At 42.8% G+C, this 14,576-nt stretch overlaps 1 protein-coding gene across 1 annotated transcript; it reads right to left on the bottom strand.

The window, feature by feature from the left end:
- Positions 1–1,168: 1,168 nt before the first annotated feature.
- On the bottom strand, positions 1,169–14,564 carry LOC102222912 (guanine nucleotide-binding protein subunit alpha-13-like). The gene is made up of 5 exons (XM_005812314.2): positions 14,229–14,564; positions 7,636–7,865; positions 7,187–7,237; positions 6,034–6,234; positions 1,169–4,840 (listed from the first exon to the last, which is right to left on the bottom strand). Exons 1-5 carry the CDS (start codon positions 14,509–14,511, stop codon positions 4,463–4,465), a joined length of 1,143 nt encoding a protein of 380 aa, XP_005812371.1. The 5' UTR covers positions 14,512–14,564; the 3' UTR covers positions 1,169–4,462.
- Positions 14,565–14,576: the final 12 nt, after the last annotated feature.

The following is a 14,576-nucleotide window of genomic DNA, read 5'->3' as shown; positions in this document are numbered from 1 at the left end:
GCAACACTGATCCATCAACACAGTCTGAGCCAATGAGATCAGATCAGCATAACGACCCACACGGAACCACAACAGAATCCTAGTGGATCCATAGGAGACATGAATGACTCCAGAACCAAAAGCCTCCAATTCAACAGAATTAAAGCTGCAGTATGTAACATTTATTAAAAACTTTTTTTATACTTATGCTAAAACTATCACTAAAACAGTAGAGCTAGATAGTCAGAATTTTTTTTTTTACTTAATTATGCTTCAATCAATTGCTTGGAGTTTAACAAAGATATAAAGAAAATTAAGCTAATACTCAATATTAGGTCACATTTGCTTTTTCTGTTTTATTTTGGAAGTTTTTTGGCTAACCTTTCCCTTATTTAAATTGAAAATCATGTGACTTTACCTTAATTTTACTAGTCCATGCATCTATCCTTCGCCACAAATATCTGTCACTCACAAAAAAAATTCTCTAATTTTCCCTTAACTTTTAAAGCTGGCAGCCAAAGATGAGAGTGGCTTTGAACGGTTCTATTCCAACTGTATTTTCTCTATTATTTCGTCTGTTTCCAGTCTTTTCAGAGGAAGAGCACCTTTAGGTCTCAGCACTGCCCCCTATCAGTGAGCCACGTTACTTTCTGCCTCACTGTGTGCATTTTCTCTGCACATTTATGGCCGATTAGAAAGTCTAAATATGTCACACACTAACATTCTAAAAAGCGAAGCTCTCGATTTTCCGGTCGATCTACGTTCCTACCCTCATCTTTGGTCATGAGCTTTGGGTCACGACTGAAAGAACGAGGTCGCGGATACAAGCGGCCAAAATGGGTTTTCTCCGTAGGGTGTCTGGGCTCTCCATTAGAGATAGGGTGAGACGCTCAGTCATCCGGGAGGGACTCAGAGTCGAGCCGCTGCTCCTTCATGTCGAGAGGAACCAGTTGAGGTGGCTCCGGCATCTGGTCAAGATGCCCTAGGGTTAGGGTTATTCTGCCATAGTGTATATGCAGGTAAAGAGTTCGGAGAGATCCGAATTGTATCAAATATTCGTTCCCCCCACTGTATGGAAGTTTGTATTTGTAATACATCGAGTGTGTATGAATTACAGTGTATGTAGACCCTACAGGTCTTACCTTCACATTCAGTTTGCAGCAACACCAAACAACAGTGACAGTAGATGTTAAAAATCAGCTGATTTATTGAGGAGTGTCGGCGGTTAAGACATAAGTTAGACTTTACAGCCAGAGCTGTTTTATCAGAACAAACCCAAACTGGGAGCACAAATGCAAGATTTAATGGTAACAACATTACACAAAGACATGGCATTCTGTGTGTCGACAAAGAGGCTAATAAACTATTGCCAACATAGTTTAAGCATAAAAGCTCTCATTCCTATAGAGTAGTGGTGCATCAGAGCTTAGATCTTGCAAAAGTTGACTTCCCTCCAACGGTAATCAGATGTGTTTCATTTCTGTAACTGCAGAGAAACTTATAAATCTGCACCTCAAACTGTAGTTATGGGTCTGAAGAGTCAGGTTCACCAACCAGAGGAGGCAACTTTCAGCACCAGCAACAGGAAAACGGTAACCAACCAGAGACAGTAAGACATATTGTGCAACATCTGGAGGTTTGGAAGAGCAGTAACCCTTAAGAGTGTGAGATTGCATCACATAAGGCTTCAGTGTTGTTAGAAAAAGTTAATCAGAATCATAATGTTTGCAGAGTTGCCATGGAGACATGTTTCAGGAGTGTGGGCATGACATGTAAAAGTAGGCATAAAGTTTAGTCCAAACAAATACTTCAAATGTAAGAGTATCCATGAGAAAATGCTGTTGGTCCAATTTCACATGCCAGCTTAAAAAAACGAATAAAAAAAACTATTATTTGAAGCCCAATAAAAACTAACCAGCCAATCAGGCGTTTACCTCTGTCACAAAACAGGTCAGAGTGGGACCTCCATGGAGCTGCTGCAGCAGATTTACATCTGTGGTACCAACACAACACAGAACGTTTACAACCCACAGTCTGCAGGAGCAGCACCCTGATGGTACAAAGTGTTAGAAATGTCCTGAGGTTAAGAAATGACAAAAACACCTAATTATGCGGGCCGCTCGTTCAGAACAGCAGGAAACAAATCGAAATCAGTAAGTGCTTAATCTGCCTTCCTCACACTCGGCGTAGAGAAGTCCAAACATCAGCACATCTGTCTTAGTGCAAACCACACGTAAAAAAAGAATCAGCATCTGCTACCTTATTTAAAGGGACAGTTCAGGATTTCCAAGGTGAGCTTCCGTTAAAGGAGCGGCTGAGGTACATCAATCACCGAGTCTTTAGAACTCTACGTTAGTCCGTTCTAGCTAAACAAAATCCAATCGGAAAACAGCCAAAGTGGCTTATATAACCGGCCTTTTATCATTCTTTAAACTTTTTACACAACCTGAGAAACATTTAAACAGGAAATAGGGGTTGGAGGAGGTGCGTCACCTATGATCATCCTGTGTGAAACACCTACGAAGAATGGGACATGCAAAGTGTTTATTTTCAGAGTAACTGTGATATAAAAGTAAAAACACTCTAAAACAAGCAAAAAATATTACACTAGTTGAAGTGAACATCGTTTTATACATGAAGGCCATTGGAGGCACGTCACCCCTGACCTCCACTTCCTGTGTGAATGGCCTCCAGTTGCTACGTAAATAACATCCCAGCGAAAAAGTGACACCTTGGCTTAAACCGCCAAGAGGTTAAAAGTTGTTGCGGGTCAGCAGGTGTCGCCCTCGCCTCGATCCATCTCAGGCAAGCCGTCAGGGCCATCTGCTTGGATGGCCCTAACGGCCGTGTGTGACTCTGCTTGGACTCCAGGAGTCACACACGGCAGGCGGGACAGCAGCCTTCCTTCTACTAAAACTCACCATCGGTGCCACCCCGACGGGATGGCGAGACAGTAGTCCAGACAGAGGACACTCCTCTGGACAGAGCAGCAGCAGGCGGAACACAAGAGTGTCTCTGTGTGTGTAAACAGAGCGTTGCTTCATCTATACACACACACACGGACAGAACTTTCTTGTCTGGCACCGCAACATAAACACAGCTCGGCCGTTAGCCAGCCTGCTCCATCTAAAGATCTGCAAAACTCTTCCTTCAAGTCGTCCTTCTGTCCAACCATAACTCAGCTAATGGGACTCCTCGTTAGCCGTCTTCGTATCAATCAGAGGAAGGCACATGAAGCTGGATTTTCTCCATGTCGGCAGTTCAAGGTGAACTGAATAGATAACAGGAAGGCTGAATGAAGCTCAGTAACGTTTTCCAGACAGAGTTAAGGGATGGAAACCGCACTTATTGCTACCAAAAGATGCTGGAGACACTTTAAAATATCCGGTTCGACTCTGGTTCCTCTCTCTTTGTTGTGAGCCAAGAGTGACAGTCGGTGCTCTCTGTCGCAAAGTCTTCTCTCTAAAGCTAGAATCAACAAAACGGGTCAGAGATTTAAGGAGATCAGTCGGACCGTTCAGAGTGAACAAATGGATCAGAACCTTCATGTTGGAAGGTTCTGATCAGAACCTTCCAACAGAAGAACCATCAGAGCAACAACCTCCACAGCAGACTGGGCTGGCAGATCTGCATACATTTTATACAATAGAAGCGGCCAGCAGGGGGAGCCGCGAAGTAGCACACAGGTAGCAATACTCCCTTTAGTTTGGAAACCAGGGTGAGGAAGGGCCTGGTGGGTCAGGTACCGGTACCATTTATCTCAGGCAGTAAACACAAACTGGGCCATGGCAGCATTTTACTATCAACACTTTAAGTGGTTCAAACAAAGTAAAGGTCTGATAGAGGAGGGAACGGTTTGGCATCGTTGATCTGAGGAAGAGTTGCTCTGAAAATCTCTTAGGAACCTGGAAAAGTCTTCTTGAACACTAAACACTAAAACACTTCATCAGCCTGAACGAGGCCAGACTTCTGCTTTCCAAGCACAGGAAGTCTCCTCGCGCCCGGACCTGGTGTCCTGGCGGTTCTGATCAGCCTAAAATCAGGGAGGGGGTTCCTGCTGAGCCCTGAGCAGAGGCCCCGGTTAGAGCTGAAAGGGCCAGAGCTGATGGGGCCCATCGGCGAGCGGAGAACAGAATTCATCAGTACGATCAGAGATTGGAGGACAGGACATGATTAGACGCTGCAGGAGGATTCCTAATACTGACTAACTCTGGTCAGAGCATCAGAGCAACACATGATGGAAGACTGAAGAGGTCTCTTTCAGAGGGGGGCACTCTCAGCCACAGCTGGCTGTTATCAGTCACAGTAAGGCAGGCAGCCAGCGTGGGGGTTGGGGGTAGTAGTGGTGGCTTTAATACTCAGTCTGAGTTCAAACAGGAGCAGGAGGGGAGGTGGGGTCAGGGTGGGGTGCAGGGTTACTGTCGGCATGAAGGCACTGGGTCACCCGGTTCTGTCTGCATCACCCCCTCCTCCACTCGCTCCATCACTCCAGAATCAGCTGCCTGAGGTTGTCGTGCAGGATGGTGTCCTTGACGTCGCGGAACACCAGCCGGATGTTCTCCGTGTTGATGGCCGTGGTGAAGTGGTGGTAGATCGGCTTCTGCGGCGGCTGGAGCACGCGGCGCTTCCCGCGGAAGCACTCCACCAGGAAGCCCTGCACGGCCGCCAGGCTGCCGGCATCGCCCGAGAACTCGGGGAAGTAGTCCTTGATGGAGACCTGCTTCACCTTCTTCTCCAGCAGGTCCGTCTTGTTGAGGAACAGGATGATGGAGACGTTGATGAAGGCCCGGTTGTTAACGATGGTCTCGAAGATGTTGAGCGACTCGCTGAGCCGGTTGGTCTGCCGGTCCTCCATCAGCACCTGGGGGAGGTCAGAGTGCAAACCGGGCCGTGAGTTCTCAGCTGATGGTCTGAGCCGCAACTGTGACCCGCTGGGGAACACGTGAGTGGAAACGGGAACAGGACGACCCGACAGCGGTTCTGCTTTTATCAGAGACCTTTATGTTTTGTACTGATTGGTGCCATGTGAACCACCAGGTTGGTGGTTCACATGGCAACAGACTGCCAGGTACTGAGCCAGTCATGTGATCCAGGTGAACAAGCATTGCAAAGTTACAGGATAGTAACTATACATGATCCAGATATATGGATTATATAAAACAATCGAATTAAATTCAATAATCCTTCAAGAACTTAGATGATTTCATCTTCATGCTTTTATTTCAGTGTGTTTTCTAATTTAAAGGAGGTTTTTACAGCTTCCTCTTCCTCCTTAACGTTCCTCAGCAGATCTGTTGACTGTTCAGAGCACAGCAGCAGCAGTGATAGTAGTCATGTGATGTAATGGGTGGATGTTAATGAACATTTCTGACTGTTGTTTGACTGCTGGTGTACATCAGTAGTTTTAAAATGTCTGTTTTCCACTGTTAGCATGGTTGTGATTTAATATTCAAACTAACTTAACCGTTAGCCTTTAGCCAGATTAATCCCAGATGCTATTCTGCAACAGTTCAGTTAAAACAGCATCTATGACGAAACAAATTCATGCTGATGTTCAGCTTTATTTATTCACTTGTGTTTATTTGACCTCAATAGTAAATCTGAGCTTTATTTATTCCTGTATTTTCAGAAACTACACGGCTGTAAGTCGCAGTTCCTCAGTAAAATGACCAGCGCAGTGGTCAATTAGGGAAAAATGATCATCTCTCTACAGAGTTCTGTAGAGAGATGAAGGTGTGTGTGGAGTTAGAGCTGATCTAACAGTAGCCCAGAACAATACTACTGACAGCTAAACATGGTGGTGGCAGTATGGTGGTGTGGGGCTGCTTTATAATGGATAGAATCATGAATGATGTGGTGGTCATCAGTGGTGATGTTAAAAACTCCTGGCTGGTTGTCACAGCTGTGATGTCTGCTGCTGCTGCCGACTGCAGACCTCTGAATGTGGAAAAGCTTCACCGATCAGGAGCTAACTGGACGCATTTTCCTTTAACGAGAAAAGACGGCGGGGACCTGCAGCTGCTCCCAAATCCTGCAGTAAGACACGATACCCACCTGATCGTACTCAGAGGAAGAGACGAGGAAGAGGATGGAGGTGACCGAGTCGAAGCAGTCGAACCAGCGGCGCCTCTCCGACCGCTGACCGCCAACGTCCACCATCTTGAAGGGAACTTTCTTGACCTTAAAGTTGTACTCGTGGATCCCCTTGGTGGGCTTCCTGGCCAGCAGGATGTCCTGTTGGCTGGGAAGGTAGCCCTGCAAGAAGACCGTGTGGTTCTGGTCAGGTGTCCAGAGAAACATCAATAAAGAAAAAAAAAAAACTAGCCTTAAACACAATCAGTTCAGCACCAAGATTGAGGCGTCCACTTCAGATCTAACAGCGAGTCTGTTCAGTGAGCCATGCTTTTATTGTGAAAGTCAGCTTAGAGTGGCAGTGAGTGCTTGTTAGAACAGATTTACAGACAAAGTGTCTTATGTTATCTTAAATGCAAAATGTAGATATTTTATCTTTTTGTATTTTCTTAATAGTTTTGGCTTAACGGTCTGAAAGTTTTCTCTCTGCAAATGACCGTTTTTACAACTCCAGTTCACGATTGATCGATTACTAAATTAGTTAAGGGTTATTTCAATAATCTACTCATCATGAGCATAAAGCTAATATTTCTACTGAAGGTCATCAGTGAGACCAGCCCACTGTCCTGTCGGCGCTATGACCACGGTCGTCACTCAGCGGGCATAAATGTTCCTGAACACGGAGCGGCTGTGACTGATAACATCACACCAAACGCATTCAGACGGAGTCCATACACGTCGAAGACAAAGCCCTGTTACCATAGCTACAGGAAGATGTATGGACTTGCTTCCTATTCATTTCTAGCATCTGATGAGTCACAGGAATGCCCGGCGGCCCCAGAATCCCGTCACTGTCTGCAACGCCACCACATTAGTTTCTGCATGACTTCATCTCTAGTTCTGATTCTGCTCTGGAAACTCTGCTGATCGTTTTACACAGAAGTAAAGGTTTGGTTCCTCTATGTGGGAGAACTAAGCAGCAGCAGAGGCAACGTTCTCACTGAAACAAAGCACAGGAAGAAAGCGCTTTCACTTCTCTTTCCAATAAAACACACAAGCGTCATCACGCCCATCTGCTCCATCAGCCGTTCTGCTCGGTGGAGAGGGTTCGCGGGTGGGTGTGGGTGGGACTTACCGACTCTCCGAGCTTTTCCAAATGATCCAGGAAGTACTTGACTGACTCGCCCTGAGAAAAAAAGAGAGAGAGAGATAGAGATAGAGAGAACATCTCAGTCTGAAATGAAACAGAAAAGCCTGAAGCAGCTCTTGTCTTTACAGGAAGGAAGGCTCCAGTGACTCATGGAGCCAAACTAATCACATGGCACCGTTTACCCTAAAGCAAGTAACTCTGACCGTATAATGCCAGAGGGGAGAATCCAGTCGGACCGCTGGCAGCGTATCAAGATGAGCTCAGACTAGACATGAAAAACCCCACCGTTTGTCCTAATGCAATCCTCAGAGGAAGAGTTGAAGTTTTTCTTTCTGTCTCCTCCACAGCCACTCTGCTGCCATTTGGTACTTTCAGCCAGCGCTCACACGGTTTACGTCCAACGAGCTTCCAAAGCGACCGTGTGCTCCACTCACCAGCTGGAACTCCCGGCGCCGATCGTAAGCGTTCTGGATGCCCTCGTCGGCCCACAGGGCCCGGATGGACGGCAGGTAGTGCTGGAAGACTTTGGGCTCCACCATGCCATGACTGTGGGCCATGGCGGATCGGGTGTCGAACGCCATCATGGTCTCCCCGTGCTGCTGGTTGGACGGGTCGCCCCACGGGATGTGAAGCTTCTCCCGCGCGTCCACCAGCACCCGGATACCTGCGGGGACGCAAGGGAAAACTTCTTAGTGATACGGAAGCAGAACCCGATTCAGTGTACTGTTGCTAAGAAACCAACATTAGGCTTTACAACCGGGATCCAGAGGTCAGCAGGGACTGTTTTTAACATCTATTAAAGTCTAAAAGATTATAAATTAGGGCAGCCAGCAACTAACCATTATTTTAGCAATCTTGTTTTTTTTTTACTATTTTGACGATTAATTACATTTTAAAAAGGTCCAATGTCGAGGTGTTGTGGTGTCGCAGGGACAAAGCACGACACGCTTATTGAGCCCTTAGTCTTCGTGGCGATGGTCGCAGGTTCGATTCCCAGCCTGGCGACATTTGCCATATGTCTTCCCCTCTCTGATTACCCTGCTTCCTGTCGAACTACTTTCAAATAAAGGCAACTAGAGCCAATAAAACCTTTAAAGAAAAAAGAAAAGGCAAAATGTGCAGTACTTTTCCTTTAACCACTCAAGTTTATTTTATACAATATTAGAAATATAAAATGCAAATAAGCAATTTGATTATTTTTTTAAATAAAAAGTATGACAATTTTTCTTTTTTTTTTTTACAAAATTCAAATCAGATGAGGCTGAAGCTGCTACTTGAGGAGTTCTGGGTTGAACATATTTACTGATAAGTAAGGTTTTAATGCAAAATGTACAGTATATGCTACTCTGTACAGTTTTGGCTAAAGTGTTGCTCTGTGTTTTTGGTTAGGAAATGGCTCTTTTTTCCCCCCACAAAGTTTCAAGAACTTTACATCGATGCCAAGAAAAGAAGAGATGCTACTGCAAGGCGAACAGGATCCCAGACAGAAACCACAGGAATATTTTCTGGTTTTGTTCATGAATTTTATTTTAACTCAACTGGAGTCGAAGGGCAGACGTTCAGTTTTTAGTTCCGCCTGTCATTGCAGCTGATCTGATTCAAATAGTAAACTCATCCGTCTCATCAGGCGTTTGCTTTATGATGGCTTAGGTTAGTTCTTCTAATGCCTGTTCTCCAGACTCAAATCGGTAACAATGGCCATCCTGCTGGTGACTCTTGCAGGACGTTGACCGGGTATTTTATCAGACTCCATCAAAAGCCCTGTGCAGAGAAGCAGAGTTTCCCCAGGTGTTTTAGAAGCCTGGCGGCCCACCAGGCTTTACTTGCTCTCCCAACAGGATAAGAATTGATATTGATATTCAATTATTACAGGTTTTTCTATGCAGACGGGTTAAAGAGTCCCTTTGATGAAACGATTGTAAGCACAACGAGAACATAGTTTGGTCAATATGTGAACACAAGACGACTGAAAGAAGTCAGGTGTCTTTTTTTTATTCATCACTTCCTGTCTTGCTAACAACCTCAGCTAATAAAAGTGACAAATCATGGATAAAGTGACATTTTGGACACTTTAGTTCGAATGGAACAACTGAAGTGCAAATAATTGGTATTTCATTTAATAGTTTATATATATATATATATATATATATATATATATATATATATATATATATATATATATATATACGCCTTTTTTAAGACTGTTTAGTTGGTTTTTAAGTATTGTTGAAAATGTCTTACAAACACACATAATTACCTTGTCTTATTTTCAAATTTCTTGCCAACTTTTAACATTTTTTCAACTAAAAAAAAAGTAAGCCGATTAACCTTAGTGCCTCCACCACTGGGCTTAGCAGCAAGTTCTCTGGAGGAAACCCTGGAGGAGAGTCCCCTAAAACTGACCCAGCTTAAAAAAAAAAAAAAGATCTCAAAGTATCACAAGAATCCTGACTGAAAACTCCAAACTTTGAGGTAAAACACCATGAATAATCCTGCTAACTGCAATCTGCTATACTTCAGTCACACCACAACACCCTGAACTCTGATTTAATCACGTACTCTGGGCTTATGTATCTCAGCTGCTTCACCACCACAGGTTAAAGCTGACAGCGCAGGAATAAGCCCAAATATCTTTAGTTCCTGAAGTAAGCAGCTGGCCCTCGTGATCTTTCCTGTTCCTGCTTTGAACTGGAAACGGCAGCAGTGTTTCAGTGCTTTCATACACTGAGCCACCGTGAAAAGGCCTGCAGAGGCAGCGGCTCTCCTACTGTGTTCTCACTTCGACAGTGTGGGGATAAAATGCACCTAAACGCATCGCAAAGACGACGCCGGCTCCATAGTGGGATGTTTAGATGAAATTCAGGTCTTAAACCAAGCAAGTGTTAATTGATTCACATCAAGGTTGTATGGGGTCTTAAGAAGAACAACTGACATCATCATCACAGCTAACAGTGGAATTTAGGAGAGGAGGCCAAGTTTTAATTGGCCAAGCTTCAAAACAGTCAGTGATAATTGGTTATTATTTGCTCAAAAAGCTCAAAATACAAAGATCAAATCATGACATTAGATTGTAACTATGATAACACAATAATATATGAAGATTTTTCTTTGCACTTTTACAAAGTAAACTTGCAAGCTCCTTTAAATCTTGCATTAAAATGTTAAACAATTGAAAATATTTGTATTTATCTCTACTGAAACCATTCAATCACATTTAATGCAATTACCATTACCAATAAACAAATGTTAAAAATCAGAGCTGGATGGTCTGTGTTGGCCATTGGGTATTATATGGGGCTATGCCAATACAAATTCTTCTTCCAATTCCTTTTTTTAATCTTTAAAGTGAAGGTATTCCAAAGTTCTCAATATTCCTTAATATCTCATTTTTAAATCCAGTCTTAGTATATTTACTTGAATTGGAGCAGCCTCTCTTCATTCATAAAATTAAAAAGATGTTCAAAATATACAATCAACTACCCAAACTGAACACTATTGACCTATAGGCATATTTTTAAGCTCATTTTTACGAGTCAACAAAAACAAAATAAAACATTGTTTGGTTTAAGGCTCTAATCTGGTATACAGTTTATGTCAGATTAGCTCTTTAGAAACACTGAGCTAAGGACTAACCCACCGTGAGGCATTCAGCATCTGTAGCTGATGTCTGGTTTTTTTTAAAGCTCCAATCTGCTGATATTGATTTGAGCTAATCTGAATTTATTCAAATGAGCTCAAACAAGAGCCACTTTCAATCACAGTTCAGCACTGGAAGCTTTTCTAATGTCTACAACATCCTCAGCTCTGCTTTGTTCCATTTGGAGAGAAATAAACAGGCTTTCCTACAGCGTAACATTTATTAGCGAGAAGCATTGCTACATTATAGAACTGATCAAACACAAACCTATTCAGTTTATCTCAATTAAAAGAAATTGCTTCCCCGCAGCGAAAAAAATTAAAACTTGCTAGGAATATCAGAAAGCATTTTTTGTGCAAAAACATTGAGCTCCATGTGTAAATGTGAAGCTAGAAATGCATCAAGTCACCTCATAGGAGAAATGAATACTGAGGTGAAAAAGAGGCTACAGATTTTCCATAAGGTGGCGTTATGCAATATTGCAGTGGACGGCCCAGTTCCAGCAGGTCTGGCTAACATCATAACCACTGCGATCTAATCAGGCCTGGCACAGACAGAGAGGGCCACGGCGCATGCTGGCTGACGGCGTAGCTGCTACTGGAATAATTGGAATTCAAATATTAACAATTAGCATTTGTGGCGAGGTTCGACGTAATGAAGCCGTCGTCCGAACTTAAACACGTTACGCCAAAGCAGACAGAGGCCAGGACCAGCTGGTCCTCCTGAGGAGAGGAGTCCAGAATGCACAGCAGAAATATAAGAGAACTTTATTACCTTTAAGAAGGAGATATGGCCGAAATGATTAATCAGATTGAAATCAACTAATTTAGTAACTGGATAATACAGACAAAAAAAAAAGAGGCAATTTTGTGAAAGAGCAACAGAGCAGTAATTACAATTCTGTAGCTGTAAAAATGTTCCAAAAATATCTCATATTAAACACCTTCTGCTTAATAGGAGATATTAATATAAATCAAAAAGGTAAACAGATCAGTCCTACACTGTGTTGACGTCAAGTCAAGCAGAAAGAGTCGAGTTTTTCACGTTACAAGTTTTGTTTATAGCAGCAGATGCATTACTTTGCTACGAATAATGAAGCCTTCACTAAAAGATGTTTTTTTCATGTTTTATTTTTTTTATTTTAAAAAGCAATTGAACTCTGTTTTCTAATACAGTATTAAAAAAAGCTTAAGTGGTTAAATGAAAAACTCCAGAATGTGCGGATTCTTTTGCACCTGATTAATCAATTAAGCTTCAGAATAATCGATAACTAAAATAACTGATAGTTCAATCCCTAATAAAACCCTGATTTAATTCATAATCTGATGGAAAGTCACATTCAGTGTCCTTCAACTCTGCAAAGACAATAAATATGCTTAGAAAAACGTCAATATTTTATTAAAAGGCCGAGTCTCTCACTGTTGTGCTACAGCTGCTAATGTTATCGCTCTATTTGAGAATTAGGATTTTAACTGTAGCTGGTTAATTCACGCGTAGCTGAAATAGTCGAATGATTTCAAACAGCACAACCTTGAACATCCTCACTAGGCCTGTCATAACACATTTTACTGGATGATAAATTGTCCCTGAAGCTATCACAGTAAACAACAATATTGTTGCTTTGAGACAAACTTCCAAGCAATTATAATGGCAAAGGCATAGTAACGCCAGCACCCGTCCTCAAAGATGAATAAACTTTAAATTTTAGCCAACATTAAACATTGGCACTGGAAGACATTTTAAATATTCAAAATAAACAAATAAAATGAATTATGAAATCTTTGTAAACAAAACTGTCCTTCAAAACAAAGTTTTAGTTGAGACCGAAACACCAAACTTTTATCATCCAGTTTTTGGTAGACAGAGAAAAACAATAAATCATGCAAATCAAAACTATTGAACTTGTTTTAAATTTTTATCATGCATTAATGTATTTATTGTTTATTGTGACAGGCCTAATCTCCACTGCTTATTTTTCCACACTATCTATCTATCTATCTATCTATCTATCTATCTATCTATCTATCTATCTATCTATCTATCTATCTATCTATCTATCTATCTATCTATCTATCTATCTATCTATCTATCTATCTATCTATCTTTATTACAGTAATGATACTGTAAAAGTGATATGTGATGTTTTAGGAATAGTTCCCGCAGTTCCCTTATTCACTTCAATACATATCTGTAACGTTAGCTTTACCAGTGTCAGATGGAGACAGTGGTTGAAGGCTCATCTCATCACCACCTCATGCTGGGTCCTGTCTGGTAAACTGTCAGTGTGATGGATTTTTATCATGATGAATGAAATTCATGTGATGTTCATCACTGAGCCCACACCACCTTATAAATAACTTTAGGTGACTCAGTGTGTTCTGACCCAAACGTTTCCATCAAAGCGTGTCTAGAAATAAGGGCCACCGAAATATTCACCTTTCAAACTCTATAGAGAGAAACCAGACAACCGAACTACCCAACTACATTACTGCTATTATTTCTGTAATGTTTCTTTTCTGTTGCTACACCTGATGTTCTGATGATATTTGGGGGGAGGGGGGTTAAAAGAAAGGAACTATCAAACCCTGTATATATAGGTTTACGAATGTTTTTCCTTGAAGCCCTGAGTTATCAGGTGGAGGAGATGAAGCAACCGAACAGCTGGAGAGACAAGAGAGAGCAGCGAAAATAAAACTAGGAGGACAGAGAGCGACAAGTTAGAGCTGCGTAATGGGCAAAGTAAAACTCTTAAGTAATAATGACCTCCCACACACACACACACACACACCAAAAACAGTACAAGCATAGGGGAATAAGAAAGTACTTCCCAGTTCTCGCATACAAAGTCAGTTCATTTTAGTGCCACATCGATCTGGTTCCTGCTTCATGGCTGTCAGAGGTCAGTTTTTAGTTCATCTAGAGAGGAAGACCTGATCTGATCTGATCTGATCAGATCTGATCTGATCTGATCAGATCTGGCGTTTTCAGTAAACACGCACTTTACCACAGCAGCGCGATGTCACGCTCTTCACTCACGGCCAAGGGGCGTGTGGGACGCTAACAGGCAGCCATGAGGAACACTGGTGGTGTCAAACCATCGCAACAAAATACTTCAGGTTGAGCGTCCAGGATGGAAGTTAAAAGTTTTCTTAATGCGTACAACCTCAATGGCTCCCATCAGGGCAGCATCTACCAGCATGGGCGTTTCTTGGTTGCCTGAGCAGCTCAGCAGCCCGGCGATGGCAGCCTCTCCACCGCACAGTATCCCAATCAGTGCAGCTAGCGTGGCTCAAAGTTCCCACACAACACCCCGCCGCCACGGCGAGCACAGCACACTCCTCAACTAGCCACGTTCACCACATTCAGCGCAACCTCGCAGAGCAGCCTTACCTTTAATAACATTACTAAAAATCGTGGCTCTGAATTCTTCTTTGGCCTTCTGATCGAAGTCCTCCCCATGGATAATGCGCATCTGTTTGAGGAAGGTGGACTTGCCGCTCTCTCCCGCTCCGAGTAGTAAGATCTTTACTAACCTCTTAACGTAAGTCTTATCTTGATGAATACGCTTATTTATCTCCCTCGACTTCCGCAGTTGCTCTGCCTCCTCGTTCGTTAGGAAACAGCTAGGAAAACATAACGATAAAAGGGAGCGGGACGGCAGGAAGTCCGCCATCTTTGAAACAACTTCATCGATAGTGTGTGAGTTGGTGAGGAGAGCTGAGCTCAGCCCGGACCGCT

The sequence above is a fragment of the Xiphophorus maculatus genome, chromosome 16 (genome assembly GCF_002775205.1).
Source record: "Xiphophorus maculatus strain JP 163 A chromosome 16, X_maculatus-5.0-male, whole genome shotgun sequence".
NCBI lineage: Eukaryota > Metazoa > Chordata > Actinopteri > Cyprinodontiformes > Poeciliidae > Xiphophorus > Xiphophorus maculatus.
This window is presented reverse-complemented; position numbering and strand designations above follow the sequence as displayed.